The sequence below is a fragment of the Lontra canadensis genome, unplaced genomic scaffold (genome assembly GCF_010015895.1).
Source record: "Lontra canadensis isolate GAN:19392208 unplaced genomic scaffold, GSC_riverotter_1.0 scaffold232, whole genome shotgun sequence".
Taxonomy (NCBI): Eukaryota; Metazoa; Chordata; class Mammalia; order Carnivora; family Mustelidae; genus Lontra; species Lontra canadensis.
In genome coordinates, this window is record NW_022631226.1 from 463,814 (window position 1) to 488,395 (window position 24,582).

General features: G+C 46.6%; 1 protein-coding gene across 2 annotated transcripts in view; it reads right to left on the reverse strand.

The window, feature by feature from the left end:
* The window catches only part of DPYSL5 (dihydropyrimidinase like 5), a 93,004-nt gene that overhangs the window by 30,324 nt on the left and 38,098 nt on the right, over nt 1-24,582 (reverse strand). For both annotated transcript variants that reach the window (XM_032849558.1, XM_032849557.1), the window contains exon 2: nt 21,463-21,727. In XM_032849558.1, the coding sequence (XP_032705449.1) occupies nt 21,463-21,723 (261 nt within the window). In that variant the 5' untranslated portion in view covers nt 21,724-21,727. The remainder of the gene's footprint in view (nt 1-21,462; nt 21,728-24,582) is intronic.

The following is a 24,582-nucleotide window of genomic DNA, read 5'->3' on the forward strand; positions in this document are numbered from 1 at the left end:
CCACCCAGGAGCCGCCGTGATTTGTTTTCAACATTTGTGATATTCTGTGGGGTAAATCTGGAATTATTTGATGCTCAGTAATGTCAATTCCATTTGTTTCCTAATAAAACCCAATATACTTAATGGTAATCCATTTTATGACCCACTTTCCAGGCATACACTGGGCTAGAGCTTGTACTGAAACTCGAACTAAACCTGATAGAAATGTCATCTTTATGCTTCAGAAGTTCATCAGATGACTACAGGGCACACAGAGTCTCCATGTGGACCAGATCCATGCTCAGCGAGTTGGAAAGAAATTTCAGAAAAAATACAATTCTTTTGCTGGCATCACAGCGTTGGAGAGAACAGTGTATTGGCCCTTCCTGCCTCTCCCAGGACAAAGCTCTTTGGAGAGTCTCTCTCTTACTGTCTTCTGCATTGCTGCAACTCGAATCATGTTTTTCTGGGATCCCAGTAGCAATGGTTTTTTAATTTTCCAATTCCACACTCCTCCCTGCCCCCACCCCATAATCTTTCCCCCAAAGAAGGGGGTTGTTCCAAGGCTGAACCAATAGGTCAAGGCACAACCTTTGTGCTCTGCTGTTGAGAAGGCACTTGGGGCTAGAGGTAATCTGTGGGGTTTTTCACTGAGGAAGGGTGAAAGGCTTCCAGGAGAGTATCGAACCTTCTATACAGTGCATAGAAAAGGGGGTTTGTTTTCAGGGAGGTGACTGGAATCAGAAAACGAGGATCTGCTACTGCCTAGACCTATAAGATCAAGGGCAACACAGTCTTTGAGGGAATGCTCCAGCACGGAGAGTCAAGTAACAAGTATTTGGATGTGTTTTGTTGACTAGTGAGCACGATGCACACATTTCTACATTTCCTGATGCAGCTGGAAAAGGCAGCATCAGTTCAGCTACATCTGCTTCTCTTGTTATTGCTGAACCAGTTCTTTTTCTTTGCACATTAAAATGATCATCTATCTTTTACTCACAATCTCCCAAAGTACAAGAGAAAAAAAATCACTAGCTCGGTGGTTTCTCTCTTGCTCTGAGTAACTTCCTTCACCATCAGGAATCTGTTGGGGGCTTACAGGCCCCTGGAAGGCCAGCTCTTAAGCACCACGTCTTGGGACTTGAGAAACTCTCCAAAAGAAGGACCTGAGCATTACATCAAGTGAGATGACACATGTACGTATGGTCCTCAGAACGATGGCCGGCACTCAGTCCAAACCTTTCGTGGCCTAAGCAGTCCCACAGTGCCTTGCATGTAGAGAGGCTCTCTGCTTGGTATTTAAATTTTTGCTGTCATCATCTTAAAATTCTTCCTAATGTTAGAACAAGGAGTCCCACATTTTTATTAGCTACACTCGCCTGATGGGGGTTATCTGGCTCTGACGGGTTTACACTAAGCTTCACCACCAACTCAGCCAGCTCCCACTGGGGTCTCAGGACATGGACTCTTGATCTGACAATTCCCTTCCGGGCCACTTGAGGGCTGACCCCTGCTCCAGTCTCTTTGGCAGTGACCCCAACCCCTTTCTATCAAATGCCTCCTTTCTCTGAAAAAAAAAAAAAAAAAAAAAACCAAAAAACAAAAAACAAAAAAAAAACCCAAACCAAAAAAAAGGGCATCAGTCAGGTGCCCTTTTCTGCAGGGCACCTGACTGATGTGTGATTAGTTCCCTGGGACTACCCTTTCTGTCCCTATGGCTACAGACAGCTCTCAAGCCTTTTCTTGACCCGTATTTTATAGCCTGTGGAACTCATCCTGCAGCTGATTGGTTTTCTCTAAATTGTACATTTGCAATTAATTGCACTCCCAAACTCCTTTTACTTTCCACTCCTACCTTCTGTGTCCACAGCCTCTCCCACACCTTCTGGATGGGGGTTGGGGGCGGTTGGTCCCACGTATGACCTTGCAATGTTCTTACTCTAAGTATTACCCTAAAACTCACATTTTATCCTTTGAATTTTCTGCAGAAGAAGCAGGCAACCTTCAATCCACAACATATCTTGGGAAAAGGACATTCTCACCCACACTTACTCTGCCTGCTGTTTACAGGCATTTTAATGTTATATTTAGAGGCAAATAGTATAGTGACAAGAATCGGACTTCAAGGCAGGCAGATCCAGGTTTAAATCCTAGCTCCATCACTTACGTGTAAGAACTTGGGCAAGTTGTTTAATCTCTGAGCTCCTTTTCCTCAACTGTAAAATGAAGATAAAATATACCCATGGGGTTACTCTAATTAGATGAGAAAATGCATAGAAAACCCTTAGCACAGTGTCTGCACATAGTAGGAGCCCAACAGTGTTTATGGCCAGTAAGTAAAATTTGCAGGTAGCATTAATACACACACTATGTGCCCTCTATGACATGTATCAGATGATTCAGAAGGAGCAAGAAGGGTAAGCAAGAAATGTGGTTGGCAAACAGGACAAGAAAAAGGTTCACTAGTAGTAGAGATGACTTCGAAGTACTTTGAGAGTACAAGTCATCAAAAGTAACATTCCTCTTGGGGCACCTGGGTGGCTCAGGCAGTTAAGCAACTGCCTTTGGCTCAGGTCATGATCCCGGGTCCTAGGCAGGCTCCCTGCTCATGGGGGAGTCTGCTTTTCTCCCTCCCTCTGCCCCTTTCCCGGCTCGTGCTCTCTCTCAAATAAATAAAATCAATCTTAAAAAAAAAAAAAAAAAAAAGGAACATTCTTCTTGGTGGCAGCATCAGGTACAAAAGGCCAAAGGAAGGGAAGGATAGCCTGGGGATATACTGGATAGGCAGGCTAAGAGCTGGAAGGTGGGCATAACAGCATGGGCGAAGTTGGGGGCACAGCCAGAGGACAGACGGTAGACCTGTCTGGTTTGGGCCGAGGCAGGTCTAGTTAGGACCAGACTGGATTCCATCAGGTCAGCAAAGTTGAGCACCTTGTGTGCTGCAGAGGCGGTGGTCCTGAGGGCGCTGAGGGAGTGTGGCATTTATGGGAGCACACTTACAGAGAGGACGCTGTCACGCCCCCAGCCCCCAACAGGTCTGTAGTCATAGCGGGCTGCGGGGCAGGGGGAGATGATGAGGGCTGACTGCCGATACTCTGGCTGAGGAGTGCCAGCTGCAGGGTCATGGCCCTGAATTGGGGGCCGGGGATGGAAGGGACAAATGTGAAAGCTGTTTCTTGGAAAAAGGGGCCGCAGCCAAGTTTGATGCTAGAAGGGGTGGTGATGTCAACGATGAGGGAGGTTTCATGCCTGTGCGGCTAAGAAAACAGTATGAGGAGAGGGAAGGGATCTTTTGTTCCTCGTAAGAGAGATCTGATTGAAGGACATCAAAGTGGAGATGAACATCACTGACGAGAACCAACGCCCCCAAACATGTGCTCTGTGCCCCTTTAACTCTCACGATGACCCTCCGAAAGAAGGGACATTACTGTCCCCATTGCTCCGATGAGGAAACTGAGGGTTGATCTTTATATCTATTAGGCTGGGAGGGACCCCTCTTCCCATCCATTCAAGAGGGGTGGGGCATCGAGAAAGGAGGAAATGACCAGAGGGTGCCTGCACCCTTGATCCCAGACCGCTTAGCAAAACAGGAAATGGAGTCAAATTCCGAGGGGCAAGATTTGGAAAAATTAGAGGAGGGTGGCACTGAGCCAACACTCCTAAGGGAGCTGCATGCAGAATCATGCACGAGGGGCCGGGGGAAGCTGGCAGCAAGGGCAGAGCAAGCAGCCCGGGAGAGCTGAGGCAGTGGGGAGCCTGGGGTGGGGGGTCAGGGGGAGGGACGGCCCACAAAAGGGTCCAGGCAGAGAGCCAGCATGGCAATAAAGGGGGAGGCATCTCAGGCTGGCCCAGAGTTTGGCTGGAGCTTAGGGCGACATTTGCATTTTTAGCTTGTTAGCGGTGTGTGAAGGCAGGCTCTCGGGTGGGAGAAGCCGGAACTCTGGAGCCCCGCAGACCTGGATCAGACTTGCTGAGTCCTGTGGTCTCGGGTGAGCGAGCTCCCGCCTAAGAGGATGGGGGTGCCATTCCCAAAAGGCGGGATCCCTGATAGGGGAGCAGGGTTGTGGCGGGCTGTTGTGCTGAGTTTGGGGGAGACGCACAGAGAGGATGAAGACGGAGACAAGACCAGGAAGGACACTGGGAAAGACAGCCAAGAGGAAGGAAGCAGCCCAGGCTGGCCCGAGGTCGCAGAAGCCCAGCAAACCCTCCTACCAAAGCACGAAACTCCCTGGGTCAACAGTTCCAAGAGGGCGCTGGCCTAGAGGTTATGATTCCTCCCACCCCCGGAGGCCTAAGAGCCCCCTCCCCAGCAGTGAACAAACCAGGGCAGTTTTGGGGTCTCAGGGACAGCAAAGAGACACATCTGCTCCCGAAGCCCTGCCGTAAGCCTGTCTGGGGCTCACTCAACAGGTGGACTCAGGGCACACACAGCACCCCCGGAGCAGCCCTGCAGAGAAGGCCAAGAAGGGTCTGAGCCTCCGTGTGTGCGAAGTCTTTGTCCCCCTCCTCCCATCAGCCCGACAGTTCTGCTGGGAGCAAGCGGGGGACGCACAGGTCAGGAGGCTGGCAAGAGCTAGCCTCCTCCTTCCCTTCTGTCTCAAATTCCTAAGTACAAAGAAAGGGGTGCTTGCTGAGTCTCTTGGGGGGCTGATCGCGCAGAGGACCCTAGAGGGAAGGATGGTTCCTGAGCTCTGGGGCCCTCACCCCTGGAGGCGCACCAGGAAGCACAGAGTCACCCCTACGCTAGGGACTCTGGATGAAACGAGACCCAAAGAGAATCTCCTGGAGAGCTGCACCCCGGCCCAGGGACCTGGTCCCTCTCTGCCTCAATGCACAGAGTGCTCTAGGAGTGGGTCAGTCTTCATGACCACCACGTGGGACAGCGGTCTGCCTACCTCAGTGTCTTAGAGCGGGGCCAAGACTGGGGGCTAGATAGATTTACTCCAAATCCCATTCTCTTCTGTTAATGCTAAGAACACATCTGATACCTATGAAATAGTAACTAAGCCCAGAACCTCATTGCCTGAGGTGATCTCGCCCGGCTTCAGGGGCTCCTGCACGGAATACTTAAAATAGACAACTGACGAGGAAGTATATACATCAACCCTAACATTCTCTGGCTTCTGGAACGAGGAATATATGCATAGCAACTGGAGGGAGAACATTAAAGCATGCATGAGACGATGCACATTTTCACGGTTAAGATATTTCCTTTAAATCCTGGAATGAATTGTGTTAATTCCCAGGCCTGGCAGATGGGCGTGCTGCGGGGACAGAGAAGCAGCTCGCTCAGAAGAAAGTGACATCACTCTCACTGAAGCCAGCAGAGGCCGCTGGGGCAGTTCACTCCCCGGCTGAACGCAATGTCATGACGGGGAGTCACATTCGCTGATGGCCTACTACGTACGGGCCGTGTTCTTAACATTTCCTATCTTGTTTGATGCTCTAACTGAGTCTGTAATTGAAAGAAGGATTCAGACAGATATGTGTGTCCCTAGCAGCATTATTCCTAACAGCCAAAAGGTGGAAGCCACCCGGGGGGTCCAGGGATGCACAGATAGGTAAACAAATTGTGGCATATCTGCATGTTATCCAGCCTTAAAAACGAAGGAAATTCTGACCTATGTGACCACGTAGTTGAAACTTGAGAACATTATGCTCAATGAAATAAGCCAGTAACGAATGAACAAATATTGTATGAATCCACATAGATGAGGTTCCTAGGGTGGTCAAATTCACAGTGACAAAAGACGGAGCGGTGATTGCCAGGGGTGGGGGCGGGGAGGGGAATGGGGAAGTCCTATTTAATGGGTACTAAGTTTCAGCTAGTTAAGATGAAAAAATTCTGGAGATGGATTTTTAAAAGATTTTTAAAATTTATTTGAGGGAGAACGAGCAGTGGGAGGGGGAGAGGGAGAAGCAGACTCCTGGCTGAGTGCAGAGCCTGACATGGGGCTCAATCCCAGGATCCCCAAGATCATGACCTGAGCCGAAGACAGACGCCTAACGACTGAGCCACCCAGGCGCCCCTGGAGATGGGATTACTGCAGCGACAACACTGTGTATGTACTTAATGTCATCGACCTATACACTTAAAAATGGCTCAAATGGCAAATGTTATGTTATATTTTAGGCCATTAAAATTGTTTTTTTAAATATGATTCTATAGGGTAGAGGTTACTCTGCTCCTTTTATAGATAAGAAAAGGGACTCAGAAGAAATCGCACAGCCAGACTGAAAAAGGGTCCATCTGCTTCTAGAGCCCCCACATTTCCTTTATAGTATATGCTGCCCTTTCTAGAGCTCAGGGTAGTCCTGGCCTGGCAGAGGCGCTCCCTGTTTCCAAGATTCTACTAGGAAACGATGGAGAAAAGCCCCAGTGAAATCGGACCTAACTGCAGTTTGGAAACAGGGGGGTAGGTATGACTTGAGCTTGAATTACAGGGCTAAATCTGAGAATTGTGCCAACATCCAAAATTATGAAATGAGGAGCTCCAGGCTTCTCTCTAATCCAGAATGATTATCTTTGCTGCCAAGCATCCAATTTAAATTCATTGTGTTTAATACAAAGCCACAGTAGAGAGCAGGCTGTCTCCTGACATGCAGTTACCATGGAGACCGGAGATGATCCTCAAAGGGGGTTATGTGGTGGAGAGAACGTGGCTGCCAGCTTCTAAGAAGCCAAGGGGCCTGGGGAAACCATTCTAAAACAGAGCCGCACAGAGGGGCCCTTTGTCATCGTCCTCCTTAGCAAAGCCCCTTCCAAGCCCAAAGCGGAAAAGTCTACAGGCGAGCAGGGCAGGACCGTCTTTATTAAAAGCCCAGGCTGCCCACAGATGCCAGTGAGGAGGGATTTATCAACCATCCAGAAATAAACCCCGTGTAACCCAAATTGCCCTCCTGTCTACCGCTGTGGGCGAGTCCTCGTGCTCGTCCCAAAGCTAAGTGATTAACAATACACCAAACTGCCAAGGGATGGGGCCCTGGGCTCTCCCTGGATACAAGGCGCCCAGGATGGGCTGGAGTCAAGGCCGGGAGGCAGGCAGACCTGTCCCTGCACTGATTAGCGTGGCAAGTATTTCACTTTTTTCCCCACGTGGAAAGAAAAGATAATAAGAGAACACAAAAACCTGTCTGAGAGGGATGGTTTAAAGATCAAAATAAATGAATAATGTATATACAGGTGCTCTGACCAGTGGGCCTGGACAGCTCCACACACCGCGCTTGTAGGAGGCAGGGGACAGAAACGCATCTGCGGTCCCATGCAGAGCCACTGCGCCGGTAGGAGCTACCTGGGGGACTGGGATCCCAGAGACCGTCAGAGGCTCAGTATGCTCCATTCTGAACCCTGAACTTTCCACGCGGCAGGAAAAACATACTCTTTGATGGGCCACTGAGTCTAGCGCGTAGAGCTTTGGAGCTACCATGCGCTCTCAAACGTGGGTTCTAGAGAATCTTAAGCCTGCCAAGTGACTCGGGGCACCAGCCTGGGACAGATGCCGCAGCCCAAGCCTGGTGGTAACAGGGGATACAAAAAAAAAAAAAAGAAACCTGACAGAGGAGCCAGGAGAGGATGGCAATGGCTCAGCGGTTAGAATTCCAGTCCACAAAACCTTTATCATCCTCTAGGTCCCTCAGCTCGCCCAGGCCACCCTATTCGCCAGGGATAAAGTGTGAGGCAGAAACGGAGCAGGTGGGCTCTTCCCCACGACGTCCTCACAGTTTACTGTAGAGTGAGACACAGACCCCGTGAAGACAGAACAGTCACATCAGTGTGTAGCCTGGCTTTGTGCAGGACAATATCCTCAAGGACCCCCGATCCCCCAACACCTAACAAAGTTTCTTTTAAAACACACACACACACACCTTTTATTTCCCCCCTCCAAATAACTTGAGAAAATTTTATTATTTATTTATTTATTTATTTATTTATTTTTAAAGATTTTATTTATTTATTTGACAGGCAGAGATCACAAGTAGGCAGAGAGGCAGGCAGAGAGAGAGAGGAGGAAGCAGGCTCCCTGCTGAGCAGAGAGCCCAACGCGGGGCTCATTCCCAGGACCCTGGGATCGTGACCTGAGCCGAAGGCAGAGGCCTTAACCCACTGAGCCACCCAGGGGCCCCAACTTGAGAAAATTTTAAAGAAAAGTCTTAACTTTTATCTAGCAGAAAGGGATCATGCTAAGGGCAGAGAATATTTATCAAGGGTTTGGTTCATGCACTCAGTTGACAGTTCCCTTAAGTTTCTGGCTTATAGCCTGCACTACAAAAAGTTTGCTCCCAAAGACGAAATAGCCAAAACAACTTTGAAAAAGACGAACAGGGGCGTCTGGGTGGCTCAGTTGTTAAGCGTCTGCCTTCGGCTCAGGTCATGATCCCAGGGTCCTGGGATTGAGTCCTGCATAAGGCTCCCTGCTCAACAGGAAGCCTGCTTCTCCCTCTCCCACTCCCCCTGCTTGTGTTCCCTCTCTAGCTGTCTCTCTATCTCTCTGTCAAATAAATAAAATCTTAAAAAAAAAAAAAAAAAGAAAGAAAGAAAGAAAAGAAAAGAAAAAGAAGAACAGGGGGGCCTGGGTGGCTCATTTGGTTGAACGTCCAACTCTTGATTTCAGCTCAGGTCCTGATCTCAGGGTTGTGAGATTGAGACCTGCCTCCAGCTCTGTCCTTGTATGGATTTGGCTTGAGATGTTCTCTCTTCTCTCCCTCTGCCCCTCCCCACTGCTCACTGCTTCTCCCTACCTGGGCCAAGTAAATAAATAAAATCTTTTTTAAAAAGGAAGAACAAAGCTGGAGGGCTTATACTACTTTCTTTCAAGTCTTATTGTAAAGCTATGAAAATCAAGACACGGTGGTATTGGTATGAAGACAGACAAATAGATCAAAAGAAAAGCGAGTCCAGAAATAGACCTACGCATAGAAGGTCAACAGCTTTTCTACAAGGGATAATCTTGTCAACAAATGGGGCTGACAACTGGACAGCCATACACAAAAAAACCTGACCCTTAACCCTTACCATACACCATATACAAAAACTAACTTAAAATGGATCACAGACCTGCATGTAAGGGCCAAGATTATAAAACTTGGAAAATATAGGCATAAATCTTAGTGACCTTGGATTTCATAAAAATTTCTTGGTCAGAGGGCAAAAAACAAATTATGAAAGAAAAAAATTAATAAACTGGACTTCGAAATTTTAAACTGTTGCTCTTCAAAAAACACTGTTAAGAAAATGAAGAGGTAAATCACAGACTGGGGGAAAGTATTTGAAAACATTTACACAATAAATGACTTATAACTAGAATATATAAACAACTTATAACTAGAATAAATAACTAGAATATATATAGAATATATAAACAACTTATAACTAGAATGTATAAACCCATTAAAAGGACTAACAACTTGGGGTACAGATGCCTGGCTTGAGTATTAGTCCATGAAACATGAAACTTTTTGTGTGCCTGGGTGGCTCAGTGGGTTAGGCCTCTGCCTTTGGCTCAGGTCAAGATCTCGGGGTCCTGGGATCAAGCCCCGCATTGGGCTCTCCGCTCAGCAGGGAGCCTGCTTCCCCTACCTCTCTGCCTGCCTCTCTGTCTACTTGTGATCTCTCTGTCAAATTAATTAATTAATTAAATTTAAAAAAAAAAAAGAAACATGCAACTCTTTGATCTCAGGGTTGTGAGTTCAAGCCCTGTGCTGGGTGTAGAGATTACTTAAAAAAATCAACTAAAAAAGACTTAACAACTCAATTAAAAAATGGACGAAAGATGTGAACACTTCACCAAAGATATACAGGGTCTACATACATAAAGACATTCAGCGTTAGCCATTAAGGGAAATTCAAATGAAAACCACAATAGAGAGCTTCCAGGTTGGTGAGCACGTGGAGATGTGGGGCAGTGGTGCATCTGGAGAAGGGCACGCAGGTTCCACTTCACCCCCACCTCGCCCTGTGCATCTCTTCCATCTACTTTTTCCTGAATCATATCCTTTTATAGTAAACCAGTGATCTAGTAAAAAAACCCAAAACCAAAAACACACACACAATGAAGTGCCTCTATACACCTGTTAGAATGGCTAAAATTAAAAAGACTGATCCTAACAAGTGATGGCAAAGATGTGGAACCTGGAAGGAACATAAAATATTACAACCACTTTGGAAACCAGCTTGGCAATTTCTTAAAAAGCTCAATACACACCTGCCATGTGACCTAGACATTCCGTTCTTAGGTAATTACCTAAGGGAAATAAACATACGTCTGCACAAAGGATTGTACCCAAATATTCATAGTAGCTTTATTTGCAATAACCAAAAACTTAATAATGCTGAGTGGAAGAAACCAGGCCATAAAAGGAATACATACTAGATTATTCCATTTGTGTAAAAATGTCGGAAAATGCAAGCTAATCTATTGTGACAGAAAACAGATCAGTGGTTATCAGGGGCAGAGAAGGATGATAAGGGACACAAAAAAACTTTTGGGAGTGACAAATATGGTTGTTAATGATGATGGCGTCACAGTGTATACATAGATCAAGATGGATCAAACTTTACACTTTAAGATTTTACTTTATTTTTTAGAAGATTTTATTTAGGGGCACCTGGGTGTTAAGGGGCGGTTAAGCCTCTGCCTTCGGCTTAGGTCATGATCTTAGGGTCCTGGGATCGAGCCCCACATCGGGCTCTCTGCTCAGCAGGGAGCCTGCTTCCCCCTCTCTCTCTCTGCCTGCCTCTCTGTCTACTTGTGATCTCTCTCGGTCAAATGACCTTCTTCATTCCATTTATACTCCTCCCCCAAAACAAAGATCACCAACATATATCTTTTTTAAAAATATTTTATTTATCTATTTGAGAGAGAGAGAGAGAGACAGAGATAGCAAGAGAGAACGCAGGTGGGGAGGGGAAGGAGAAGCAGGCTCCTCGCCAAGCAGGGAGCCCAATGTGGGGCTCGATCCCAGGACCCTGAGATCAAGACCTTAGCCGAAGGCAGACACTTAACTGAGCTACCTAGATGCCCAAGATTTTATTTTTTTAAGTAATCTCTACACCCAACGCGGGCCTCCAACTTACAACCCTGAGATCAAGAATCAGTCGCACACTCCACCACCTGAGCCAGCCAGGCGCCCCTCAAACTACATGCTGTAAATACGCACGATTTACTGTATGTCCACTACACCTACACTCAACCAATTTGTTGAGAAAAAAAATTACATGGATTAAAACAAAAAAAGTGGTTCCTAGATTACCTAATCATGACCTTCTTCATTCCATTCATACTCCTCCCCCAAAACAAAGATCACCGACATATATTGTTTAAACTTTTTTTTTAAGATTTTAGTTATTTATTTGAGAGGGAGACAGAGAGAAAGAACAAGCAGGGCAAGGAAGAAGCAGGCTCCCCACCGAGGAGGGAGCTGGACCAGGGACTTGATCCCGGGACCTTGGGATCACAACCTGAACCAAAGGCAGATGCTTAACTGACTGAGCCACCAAAGGTGCCCCTAATTTTATTTCTAAATATTAATTGAGAATACTGTGAAGAGTTTGAAAGCTATTTATGGATTAGGAGTTGGATTCATTAATCTTTAGTGGTACTTCCAGCTCTAAAATTGTGTGTGTGGTTGAGCACATGAGTGTGAGAATGTGAAAGTGTGTGAATGTGTGTGAGTATGAGAGACAAAAACTCATCAGTGAGCAAGTTCTTACTATAGCTGGCCCACAGGTTTGTCTTTGTGTAGTCACTAATTAAGGATCATTATAGCTCCTAATTTTTAATTAACAAGAAGTATAAAAGGATCCGAAGGAGAAAAAAAAATGTGCTTGGCTGTGCTGATCACTTGAGGGAATCACGAGGCTGAAAGAACCAGGGGGAAAAGATTCGGCATCTACACACATTCCTACCTGTCCAACCGGATGTCATTTTAAGACGTATACCTTACACTCAACACAAGACTATGACAACTTCACATCAGAGGCAACTGAAGCAAGGTTTGAGAAAAGAGATATTCACAATTAAGATTTTTGAGGAATTCCACACAGTTATGTTCAAATATTTCTTGAACTATTAAAAAAAGACCTTTTTTTTAAGAAAAGAAAAAGGCAAAAGAAAAGGAAGAAAGACCCATCATTCATGTACTATATGTATCACTGAAATATACATGTAGTACATGTGTTTTTTCTTCTTTATTTTCTCTTTTTAAACCCTAAAGGATGAGAGTATGAAAGCAGAACTTCTTATACGAGGTATGAAAGGTTTTCAGTATGTCTGGGATCACAGAGGGGGTGTTCCTTTCTATTCTTGAACCAAAGGTTTTAAGAAGAGATAATCTCTGCATAGATGAATTTTTTGCAAACACTCTTCTAGAAATTGATGAGCTACTTGGTCACCATAGGAGATTTTATTCCAATACTAGATGTAAAATTTATAAGAAACAATTGATCTCCTCTTACATTTGTTCTAATAAGGGTCAACCTGGCCTACATTTTGCCTGGCCAATTAATGTAGGTGTAGAGTGAAAGTTGCAAGGTATTGTTAAGGTAACTGATTTGAAGTGGGACATCTTTAAATAGCTCCTGATGCCTGCAGAGTTTATGACTGGCTATTTCTGCTTTTAAGAGAAAGAAAGAGGAGAGAAAATTATCTAGAAATCATCACCATTACTATTAGACTCTGTTTGAAATCTAAAACACATACAGTCAACCTAACAGTAGGAAGAGAATCCAACTTTTTAGTTCCTATTTGATGCCTAACAGTTTAATATGTAGGCTCATGAGGAAATGGCACAAATGTGTTTTCCAGGGCTTGGGAGCACGATCAAGTGATTGATTGATTTAATGGACCCTCATATAAGGCTTGGTAAGCACCAAGTATTATTTTAAGTTCTTTACAAATAGTAACTCGATGAACACACATAAGACACTTTTATAATCTCCATTTCCCAGAGAAGAAATTGAGAGAGAGAGATTAATTTGTCCAAATCACACAGTCAATATGGAGCTAAAATTCAGATTCTATAGTGGTCTCCTCTGGTCTGTGCCCATCACCACCACACTGTGCTGACATCCAACTGTTTCTTGAACATCTACTCTATGTTTCAAGCTATGTGGGTCTGTGGTGGGTCATGAGTTAAATGTAAATTATGGTCTGTGCTCCACAAATACTCTTCAATTTGGCCGAAAGACAAACTATGCAGGAAACAATCTGAAAGCCCCAAGAAGACAAATTATTTCAGCTGGGGAAGAGAAAGCAGGATCCTGGATTTGAATTAGCTGCAGGGAGAACATGGCGTGGGCTCGGTCGGGTAGCCTTGAAGTGTTCCCTTGGATGGTGGGAAGGGACGGCGGCAGGAGCGGGGGACGTTCAAAGGGAGAGAAAACCCCCTTGTGGATGCCTGTGCAAGTGTTGGGAATGAGGACTGGAGGGAGAGGCAAGGTCGGCTGGGGAGCTGTCCAGGGTGATGACCCAGAAATCCCAACTTGACGTCTTAGACAACAGGGAGTTGCGACAGGTTCTCAAGCAGGAAAATGACAGGGGGCGTGGAGAGCTGGTGAAGTGAAGGGTGGCTAAGGTGATTTTGAATTTAAAAATTGTAAATATGGAGCCTTCAAAAGATTTAAGTAGTTGAAGCAAAATTGGTGGATTGGACAGACCAGGGCAAAATGTCTATACGCTGGCCATAGTTTTAGCACGGGATGTCCCTAGCCCAATGGTAGGCACATGACTCCCAGGGAACCACGCCCCGTACAGTCCCCTCCCATGAGTGTGGAAGGGGCCCTGTGAATACAATGGGGCACCATCACCCGTGTGTTATACGATACAGTTGACTTTAAGAAAGGGAGATGATCTCCATGGAGCTGAGGCTCATTAGATGAGCTCTTAAAGGGACAGGGTTCTTTCTTTCTGGCAAAAGAGATTCTAAGTCCAAGGGATTTGAAACAGAAGAGGGGTTCAAAGTGAAAGAGCCTCTGTGGCAGCTTTGACAATGGAGGGGGCACATGGCAAGGAATGGTGACAGCCTCAGGAGCTGAGATGGGACCTCAGCAGATAGCCAGCAGGGACAGGGAGACCTCAGCACTCCAGCGGCCAGCAACTGAATTCTGCCACGAGCACATGAGCTTGGCAGAGGACTGTGAACTCCATGAGAAAGCAGCCCAGCCGACACCTTGACTGTAGACCTTGTGAGACCCAGAGCAGAGAACCCAGTCCCACTGTGCCCGGACTTCTGACCTATAGAACCGGGAACTAGAACGTGGGTATTGTCTTAATTTGTACAGAAGCAGCAGAAGATGAACACAGCCCTGCACAGGTGTTGGGTCCCCCTGGGAGAGGCAGGAGAAGGGACAACCTCCAGGGAAGCCACTCCATGACGAGCCCACGGACATCTTCAGTGGGACTGTGGTGATTCCAAAAGGGGAGAGGAGCCTAGCTGTGCAGATCCCTGCAAGGACCACAGTGCAGGAAGGGTGGCGGGTCTTTGGGAAGGGCAGGCATGGTGTGGCAGCAGCCAGTCCAGGAAAACAAGCTGGGAGGAGGGTAGATTCTGAGAGAAGGTACATCAGAGTGGCCTGCTGGCAAAGCCAGAGATACAGGCAGCATGGGCACTAGATGGACAGTAGAACAATTGCATTGCAAAGCCAAAGTGGATGGATCTCAGAGCCTACAGACAGAGCCACGGGTGGGCCCAGGGAGGATGTGGGTCATCACAGCTGGGGACCTACACAGGTCATAGGCTTACTCTGTGCTGGGCATAGTGAGAAACGTTTTTCATGTATCCTTACTTAATCCCCACAACACCCATTTGTAAATGGCAAAAACTGTCAACATCTAAGAAGGATGTTATTCCTCCTGGGAAAAGCGGTCTCTGCTAACACCACCATTTCAGGGAGGCAAAGAGCTCGCTCTACTGTCTGCCCAGTGCATGTCAGTTCTGGGATGACTTCACCTGGTCCAGGCAAGTGTAGAGCTGTGGTGTCAAGGAGACCGCGCATGCAGCCCACTGAGAGGTCACAGGCTGTCTGAAAGGGGTGACTGTCCTGCTCTGGGTTTTCAGAACCCCTGAGGGGCATGGTGAAAAGACCCTCAGACAGAGAAATCTGCATTCAGGTCCAATGATCACCGGGACCTGGGACAACTTATTCATTTTCCATCAGTGGGAGGGTGGAACTCGATTTCTAAGGTCCCTTCCAGCTTTTTACAGGAATGAAGACACAGGTGAACTTGAGAACATTGGTTAAAAAGCAAGACCGCAGAGGCGTCTGGGTGGCTCAGTCAGTTAAGCATCCAACTCTTGGGTCTTGGCTCAGTTCATGATCTCAGGACCTGATCTCCATGCTGGGCATGGAGGCTACTTAAAATAAATAAATAAATAAATAAGACCATATGAGTCTGAGTCCTGAAAATTTTTGGAGAGCTAAAAGTCTGTAAAGACATTTTGGCCAGAATTAAACAGAAATGTACAGAATACTAGAATCAAAAAAAAAAAAAAAAAAGGAAGTGAGCAGCATTTAAGGGTTAATTCCAAAAGAGTACATTTCAAAGGCAAAGTAGAAAAACAGTCTGCCCAATGGATAAATGGGTTCCTTGGTACGGATGTTGGCAGGCTGGACAGCGAAGGGAATTTATTTATGTCCCAGCCTGTCCTATCTCAGGACTCTGCCAGACAGGACCCAGTCCTCTGCAGTGAGAGAAGGGCAGGGAGGGTCAGGACCCTCCACTGGGGGCGGGATGCGGCAGACTATCCAAACCCATGCCATAGAACAGCCCCTGGGCTTGATCTCATGCTGGCCAAGCACTCTTCTTGGATTTGGCTTCCCTTGTAGGGAGGAATAGAAGTCCTGCTGATGCTGATTTTGAGTTAATGGGCGGCTGTCTCTGTGACAGATGGCCCTGGCACAGAAGAGAGGGAGTCTTTGGGCCCTCAACGAAGAGGGACAGACCCAGCCGGACTTCTGTTTAATGACACCTCTACCATGGCCAACTTCTTACTCCCTGATGATGTCGCTGGCATACAGACAGGAGGGCAGAAAACAGGGCCAGGGAAATCTAGCAAGTACAGGGGCTCTTGGACCCAGGCTGGGATCTGGGAGCCCGTTGATTGGACCCTGGACTGTGAATAGAAGGAGAGAAGCAAATAAATAAGACTGGCAAGGACAAGGCAAAGCAGTCGGAGCTTTCAAATGGGATTCAGATGTCAGCTTGACACATAAGGCGAGGGTCAGGCCTGCAGGAGTCACAGCCAGGACAATGTGCTTTTAGGAGTGAAGAAAGTTCCTTATTAACCCACCTGCCCGGGTTAGAATCAGCAGGGATGCTTTCCAAAAAAAAAAAAAAAAAAAAAAAGACAGGGGGGCAGCTGGGTGGTTCAGTTGGTTGGGCAGCCAGCTCTGCACTTCAGCTCAAGTCAGGATCTCAGGGTCATGGGATTGACCCCCTGTTGGGCTCTGCACTCAGCAGGGAGTCTGCTTGGGTTTCTCTCTCTCCCTCAGCCCCTCCCCCCATTTGAGCCCTCTCTCTCTAAAATAAATAAATCTTAAGAAAAACAATATCGATGGGGGAAGGGGCAGACCTAGAGACACAGATTTCACCATCTGGCATGGGTCCTGGACACTGGTGTCTTAAAAAGAAAATCCCCCAAGTCATTATTATTTTTTTAAGATTTTATTTATTTATTTGACAGACAGAAATCACAAGTAGGCAGAGAGGCAGGCTGAGAGAGAGGGGGAAGCAGGCTCCCTGCTGAGCAGAGAGCCCAGTGCCAAGGCTCGATCCCAGGACCCTGAGATCATGACCTGAGCCGAAGGCAGAGGCTTTAACCCACTGAACCACCCAGGCGCCCCTCCCTGCGTTGTTCTAATGTAGTTTGTTTCCAAGGGTTGAAAACCACTGGCCTAGACAGTGGTTCTTAATATATTTTTGGAGGAACACGAGGCAGAAAAGGCATCTGGGAAGCTTTTCCCAATTGCCCGTGCCTGCCCCCTCTATCAGCATCTTAGTGAAGGGGCTGTACCTACAGGTTAAAAAGCCTGATTCTGATCTTCCACATCGCTGCGGAGTCATTGGTGTGGTGGAGCTCCAGGGCCGGCATTAACATTCTTTATTATGTAACATCAGCTCCACACAAGAGAATAAATGTAATTTATAAGTATCTTAAGCAGAATAATAATAAAAGACCTCATGACCCCACTGAAATCCTGGACCTTTATAGACACAGTTGGTGTTACTTGGCCTCCCTCCTCCTTCCCGCCCCCTGCCTCCCCCCGCGGGAGATAAGCGCCTTCTTCAATGGGGTCTGCGTTATTAACAAGCAGGTGGTCTTGATGCTTTGCTTCCAGGAGACGCAGGTTCTGGGCTGGGGGAGGGCAGGGCCTGCAGGTTGGGAGGGTGTAAGAAGGCGGGGAGGAGGATCAAGGGCCCGGCTGTAAGCACGGGGTGCAGAGCCCGGGGAGCCAGGCAGAGCCTGCCACAGCCTCTGAAAGCAGGCAAGGCGTTTATTAAAGTGCTAGAGAAATCCCTTTAGACCCAGTACAATGGAGACCCAGATGCTCTCGGAAGAGCCAGGCTTTCAGCTGTTTTGTTTTCCCAGCCCCGGCTGCCGCTGCCAAATTGACAGGCACGCAATAGCTCAGGGGGTGCAGGGTTCAAGGCTCCGCAGATCTGTCAGACAAGAACAAAAAGATGCAACTTGATCTCTCTTTCTCTCTAGGCTAATCACTAGGGTGAGCCATTCCTTAGGATTAATATTCTATTATAAACCCAGATGCTTAAAGTGAATCAACTGCTACTTTCCTTCTAATGTATACAAAGTAGGTCAGCGTCGGTCTAGCAGGGAGCACAGCCTCTGAACAAGCGCCATAGGCTGTGTGAATAATTAAATGGACATGGGCCCCTGAAGCGGCACTGCAACAGGAGCACCTTTTCTGTCCCCAGGAGACTGTGGGTGCCCCGAGGAAAGAGGGTGCCCAAGTGCTGGGCTGTGGGAGCACCAGGGGTAGGGGAGATCGGGAGTGGAGGGGTGGGAGTACCATAGCAGGAAACCAGCTCTTGGGAGGCCAGGAGACAGAGGCAGAACTTGGGGCAGGGTCTACAGATGGGATCCAGGGGAAACTGAGTCCAGAGGAAACTGTTGGAGAAACCATGCTCAGTCTGAGGGCTGGGGCACAAGGACATCACGATCCAGTCTTGCTTCGGGGATGGAGAGAACAAAGGATAGGTTTAAGTGACACCGGTGGCCAGGAGCATGGCTTGGGACCCGTGGGCCCTTAAACACTCCACAACTAGAGCCTGACATGCACATGGAAGGGGCTAAAACAGCACAGGGGCTTTTCTGAGTTTTCCGGAGGAGATGCACATGCTGAGGTTTCCATCAGCTATAAAGAGCTAAAGGCTCTCTGGGGAAAAGCTGTCACTGCTGGCTAATGAGGTCCCAACAGATGACGATGAGAAAAAATAAGATGAAGAAGGCCAGTGTGCCCTCTGAGAAGCTGGTAGACAGCATGGTGACAGCATGGCATCTGACCTTGGACTAAAGGTCTCCCGGGCGGGGACAAAGCCACAACTTAGGGTGCCAGGTCTGAGCGCACTACAGAATAGCCCCCAGGTGCCTGAGTGGCTCAGTTGGTTAAGCAACTGCCTTTGGCTCAGGTCATAATTCCCGAGTCCCAGAATCAAGTCCCACATCAGGCTCCAAGTTCCACGGGGAATCTGCTTTTCCCTCCGACCTTCTCCTTGCTCATGCTCTCTCTCAAATAAATAAATAAAATCTTAAAAAAAAAAAGAATAGATCCCAGCAGGGACCTGAGGGGTCATCAGAGTTATATTGCTGGTAAATACCACGGCCTCTCTAACTTTTCTGCTGGGAGTAGACCTTGTGACCAGTTTGGAAAACAATTTGGTGGCATCTCTTAAAGCTGAGCACACGTGTACCCTAGGACCCAGAAATTCCCCTTCCGGAAATCCCCCCACCCCGAAATGGGTGTGTCCATTTGGGGAAAGAAGGACAGGAACATTCACAGCAACGGTGACTAGCAACCCCCAACACCCATTGGTAAGTACCATGTGGGACATCAAACTGCAAAGCACTCAAAGACAGTAAAGTACAACATGAATGAATTGCACAAAATTAACGTTGAGCTAAGGAAGCTAATGCAAAGGCACAAACCACCTAATTTCATTTACATAAAGTAAACAGTCAGAACCCATCTATGTTAAATATATTAAAAACTATTGACTTCTACACTTTAAATGGGTAAATTGTATGGTGTGTGAATTATAGCTCAACGAAGCTGTTTTGGTTTCTGCTTTTTAAACTGTGGTATTACAAGTCAGGGTAGTGGTTATCCTTGGTAGGGTGCAGTGACTGGGAGGGGGCATAAGGAGGGACTTTGGTCTGGCAATGTGCGGCCTCTCGATCTGGGCGCTGGTTACAAAGGTGTGTCCAGCGTGACCATTCCAGATACTCAGAATTTGTGCACGGCTTGGTACTCAGGCTATGCCTCAACAAAAATAGCAATGACAATGGCCACAAACCAAACAGGCCTGGCCTGGCTCCAGGACATTGGGAGGGGGAACTGGATATGCTCATTCCCTCTGGAACCATCCTGCCACTAGCATATCCTGTGAGAGGAGCCTGTAAAAGTTGATGGGGATGGGATGCCCCATTTCATCAGTGAAGCATTACCCACAGGTCCTGGGGAATTCTCAGAAGAGAAAGTAGGAAGGGTTTGCCTATGGCCTCTCTTCTCTGGGCTCCGCCAGAGCAGGTGGATTTGGCCCCACATGCTAGAGTACTAGTCCTGGGAGCATCCTTGTCTCAGAACAGGCTAGGCCATGGCCACTGTGACTCCTCCCAGCCCAGTCTTTCAAGGATCTGGTCTGTTGCTTCTGGGCTGGGAAGGGGGGATGTCTTCAGGGAGACCTAAATGGCTAGCTGCCTGAGATGGGCCAGCCCTAGAACAGTGACCCCAAGGCCAGCATCTGCTTGCCCCAGCCAGGCTCCCTGAGGTTGGGTTTGGAGAGCCTTGTCAGTCACTGGAAACTGAACCCCCAGGAAAATGGATCCTAGCAGGAGATACCTGAGCATGGGAGAAGGGCTCCCTGAGAACTCCAGGTAGAACAGAGGTGGGATATTAGGGTGCAGAGACACTGGGGATTTGAGGCTGTGAGCCAAAGCAGGACAGAGGGCTAACTATAATATAGTTAGTCCCAGGGAGTGTTAGAGGCCAAAGCCTTTGGAAGTCAGACAGCATAAGGGGCTGCCTCCGGGGTCAGGGACTTGTAGTCCTTGAGATTCTGATTTAATTCTGCATTTTGCATTTAACTGACTGAGTGGCTCAGTCAGTTGACTCTCTGACTTCAGCTCGGGTCATGATCTTGGGGTCTGGGCTCGAGCCTCATGTCAGGCTCCCTGCTTGGCAGGGAGTCTGCTTGTCCCTCTCCGTCTGCCTCTTCCCCAGCTTATGCTCTCTCAGTCTTGGACTCTCTCTCAAATAAATAAACTCTTTAAAAAGAAATCTTTGTAGGTGACTCTGATGCATAGCTGGGTACAGAGACCCAAACAGATAAGCATCATTCACTTATTCACTCAACAAACATTTACTGGGTAGCTACTCTGGTTCCTGGTCAGGGCCAGGCTCTGGGAAGGCAGAACAATATGGTCAGGTCTTAAGAAGACCTTAAGAAGTTCAGTGTTCACGGAGAGTCTGGCATGGGACAGATAATCACAACACAGAGGAATGGCAGCGAGAACAAAGGTTATGGGCACAGAATAAGGATAAAAGAACCCACATGTGACTCTTTTCGCAAATTGTCATTTCCTCTTAATTCATTTGTTTCACAGGCCTGAATTTTTGTGTTTTGCATTCAGGAAAGTCCAGCAGCTCAGGCCCAGCTCAATAATTGCAAATATTGGTCCATGACCACTCGAAAAGAGGCCTGCCACCAGGTTTTTTTTTTTTCCAGCTGTTTTTAAAAATAATGAACAAGCTAGGAGAGATAATATAAGATAGCTAGCTACGTCTGTTTCATAATTAACTGCCATTAAAACCATCTAGAAGAGGCATATCTCTTTGTCTCTATCTTTGGGGAATTCATTTAGCTTATCACACCTAAGGGAGTCCATCAGATCCATGCCTCACTCCCGTCACACACATGCACAGTAACAAACACCAGCGAATTCTCTTCTTCTAGGCTGGCATGACATGACACAGAAACGTAAACATAAAATCAGTGTCTGGCCTCAGTTCATAGGTAGTAAGTGATGGGATCAGTAAAACAGACCCGCATTTTTAAGCCCGACTGCTTTTCGGTAGTCATGGAGATCTAGGACATCTAGCCTGGAATTCCCTATGTCAGTTGCCACAGTGGTCCCGGGAGAGCACCCTTCTTTTAGCAACACAGAGGGGGGCCATCCTGTTCACATGGGTCTAGGCTGGAGCAGCCCCACAAACGGAAGAAGCCAAAGGGAAGCAAACAGGAGCATTACCTTGGTCCCATGGTAGAAGTCGTCCACACACGTAGCATTCATGAAGGTCTGATGGAAGTGGGTGCTGGTGTCAATGCCTCCAGGGATCACCAGCTTCCCAGTGGCATCGATCACCTTGGCCCCGCCAGGGATCATGAGCTCACGGCCCACCTGCTGGATGATGCCATTCTCTATGTAGACATCAGCCTCGTGGGTGCAGTCATCGTTCACCACCTTGCCTCCCTTGATGAGAATCCTCACGCTGCCTGAATTGGCAAGCATGTTCCTACGAAAGGTGAGAGGAAGGCACTGGTCAAGGTCAGAGTCCCGTTTCATTGTAACCAAGGTCTCACTTCTTCCTTTCAGAGCCCAAACTCCATGGGCAGAGTAAGTGAGCAGGGAAGGGGAGGAAGTTTCTCCACAGCCTAAGAACATCGGTCCTGCAGTCGACTGGGGTCCCAAGTCTCCCGCTGGGATTTACTGGGAAGCATGACACAGCGGCAGTGAGGAGGAATCTGGGGCCCAAAGAAACATCAATGTAGGTTCAAAAGCATTTCCATATTGTTTTATTCTCGAAACAACCCAAGGAGCTGCATTTTACCAATGAGAAAGCGAAAATTGCTAAGTAAGGAATCAATGGCTTCTAAGCAGCCAAGTCAACCCAGATGCTTTGCATGACCAATGTCCCCATTATACCATATGGTACCAAAGATAGCAGGGGCTCCTGGAGCATGTCTCTGTGAGCCAAATTCTCTAAGCCTTCCCGTTGTTTAATTCATGTCATTCTTCAAACGGATTCTGCTTCAGCTCACCCTCCCATCTTTCCTCAAGGCTACTACCACACCGGACCCCACAGCTGGCTGCACACTTAATTAGCTCATCTGTAGAGCTTTGGAAAAGTACCTAAAGCACCTTCACTCAAGCCCCAATCCCAAGATTCAGCTTTACTTGCTCCAGATTGGGTCCCCCAGAACCACTATTTTTAAAAAAGCTAGAGAACTTTACCATATGCTTAAAGAATGAATGCCAATCTCTTGCAGAAAGGAGAAGGAAACGTTCCCAACTCATTTTGTAAAACCAGTATTACTCTGATACCAAAGCCAGACAAAGACAGTACCCAAAAAAGAAAACTATAGAGTAATATCCCTCATGAATATAGATACAGAAATTCTTAACAACATATTGGCAAGAGGAGTTCAGCAATATGTAAAAAGAATTTTACACCATGCAAATGGAGTTTATTCCAGGCATGCAGTGTCGGTTCAATATTTGAAAATTTAATCAATGTAATCCACCATATTAACAGGCTAAAGAAGAAAAAATCACATAATTGCATCGCTTGATGCAGAAAAAGCATTTGACAAAATCCAAACATCTATTCATGATAAAAGCTCTCAGAAAAGTAGGAATAAAAGTTAACTTCCTCAACTTAATAAGGAACATCCATGATGTTCTTACCTAGTTAGCTAACATCAGACTTAATGCTTAAAGACTGAATGCTTTCCCCTTACAACTGGGAACATGGCAAGGATGTCCATCCACTGTTTTCACTGCTGTTCAACAAAGGGAGTTTTAGCCAGCTATTAAAAAATGAAAGGAGGGTGCCTGGTTGGTTCAGTCTGTTAAGTATCTGCCTTCAGCTCAGGTCATGATCCCAGAGTCCAGGTATCGAGTCCCACATCGGGCTCCCTGCTCAATGGGGAGTCTGTTTCTCCCTCCAACCCTCTTCCCTCTCGTGCTCTCTCTCTCTCTCTCTCAAAGTAAAAAAAAAAAAAAAAGAAATGAAATAAAAGGCATATAGATCAAAAAGGGAAAAAAATAAAACTGTCCCTGTTTGCAGATGACATGATCATCTTTGGAGAAAATTCCAAAGAATCTACCAAAAAAAAAAAAAAAATTCTCTTAGAACAAATAAACGAGTTTGGCCAAAATGCAAGATACAAGACTAACATACAAAAAGTTAGTTTTTCTATATACTAGCAATGAATACATGTGCATGCAAAAAAATTAAAATGCTTCGACATAAATCTAAGAAAACATATACAGGATTTATATGCTAAAAACCACAAAACGCTGATGAAAGAAATCAAAGATCTAAGTGGAAAGACATACCATATTCATAGATTAGAACACCCCACAGAGTAAAGATGTCAATCTTCCCCAAATTGATATATACTGTTTAATGCAAAAATCTTTTGTAGACAGAGGCAAGCTTATTGTCAAAGTTTATGTGAAATGACAAAGCTAAAATAATTTTGACAGAGGCGCTGGGTGGTTCATTGGTTAAGTGTAAGCCTTCAGCTCAAGTCATGATCCTTGGGCCTATGTCTGGCTCCTTGCTCAGTGGGGAATCTGCTTCTCCCTCTCTCTCTGCCTCTCCCTCTGCTGGGTGTCTTTCTCTCTCTCTCAAATAAATAAAAATTAAAAAATAATTTTGACAAAGAAGAATAAAATGGGAGGAATTAGTCTACCTGATTTCAAGACTTATTACATAGCTACAGTAATCAAAGCTGGGTGGTACAGGTGGGGGATAGATACAAAAGCACTGGAACAGAATAAAGATCCAGAAATAGATGGGCAACTGATTTTTGACAGAGGTACAAAAAAATTCAACAGAGGAGAGATAGTCTTTTCAGCAAATGATGTTATCTCACACAAAAATCAACTCAAAATGGATCATCCCCTAAGTGGACCTCTTTGACCACTAACTATTCTCTTCCTCTTGGAGCTGATTCTCCAGGGCCTAATCCAATCATCCCCCTTTCTAAGAAGCCTTCCCCGACTCTCTGCCCCTTCATAGACTTCATGGTCCTGAGTCTCTCTGCACCTGTGTGCTAAGGTTCTCAAGGTCAAAAGCCTTATTAGTGATCATTGTTTCTGCTCCCTCTTCAGCCCCAGCCTCCAGTACAGGATACTTGAAACCAGTGAACAAATGAAAGAATGGCCTCATCTACCTGTTGTACCCCAACACGATTGAAAGGCTTCAAGCAATGAGTAGTAGTAGGCCGTTACGTATTCATTTTCTGGGTATGTCCGGGACAATGCTCAGCTTTCATCCCTTTTCCAGTACCGGAAATTACTGTGGACAGAGCAGAGGACCCAACAGATTTCCTCTTATTCCTGTCATTTCATTTGCCTGCC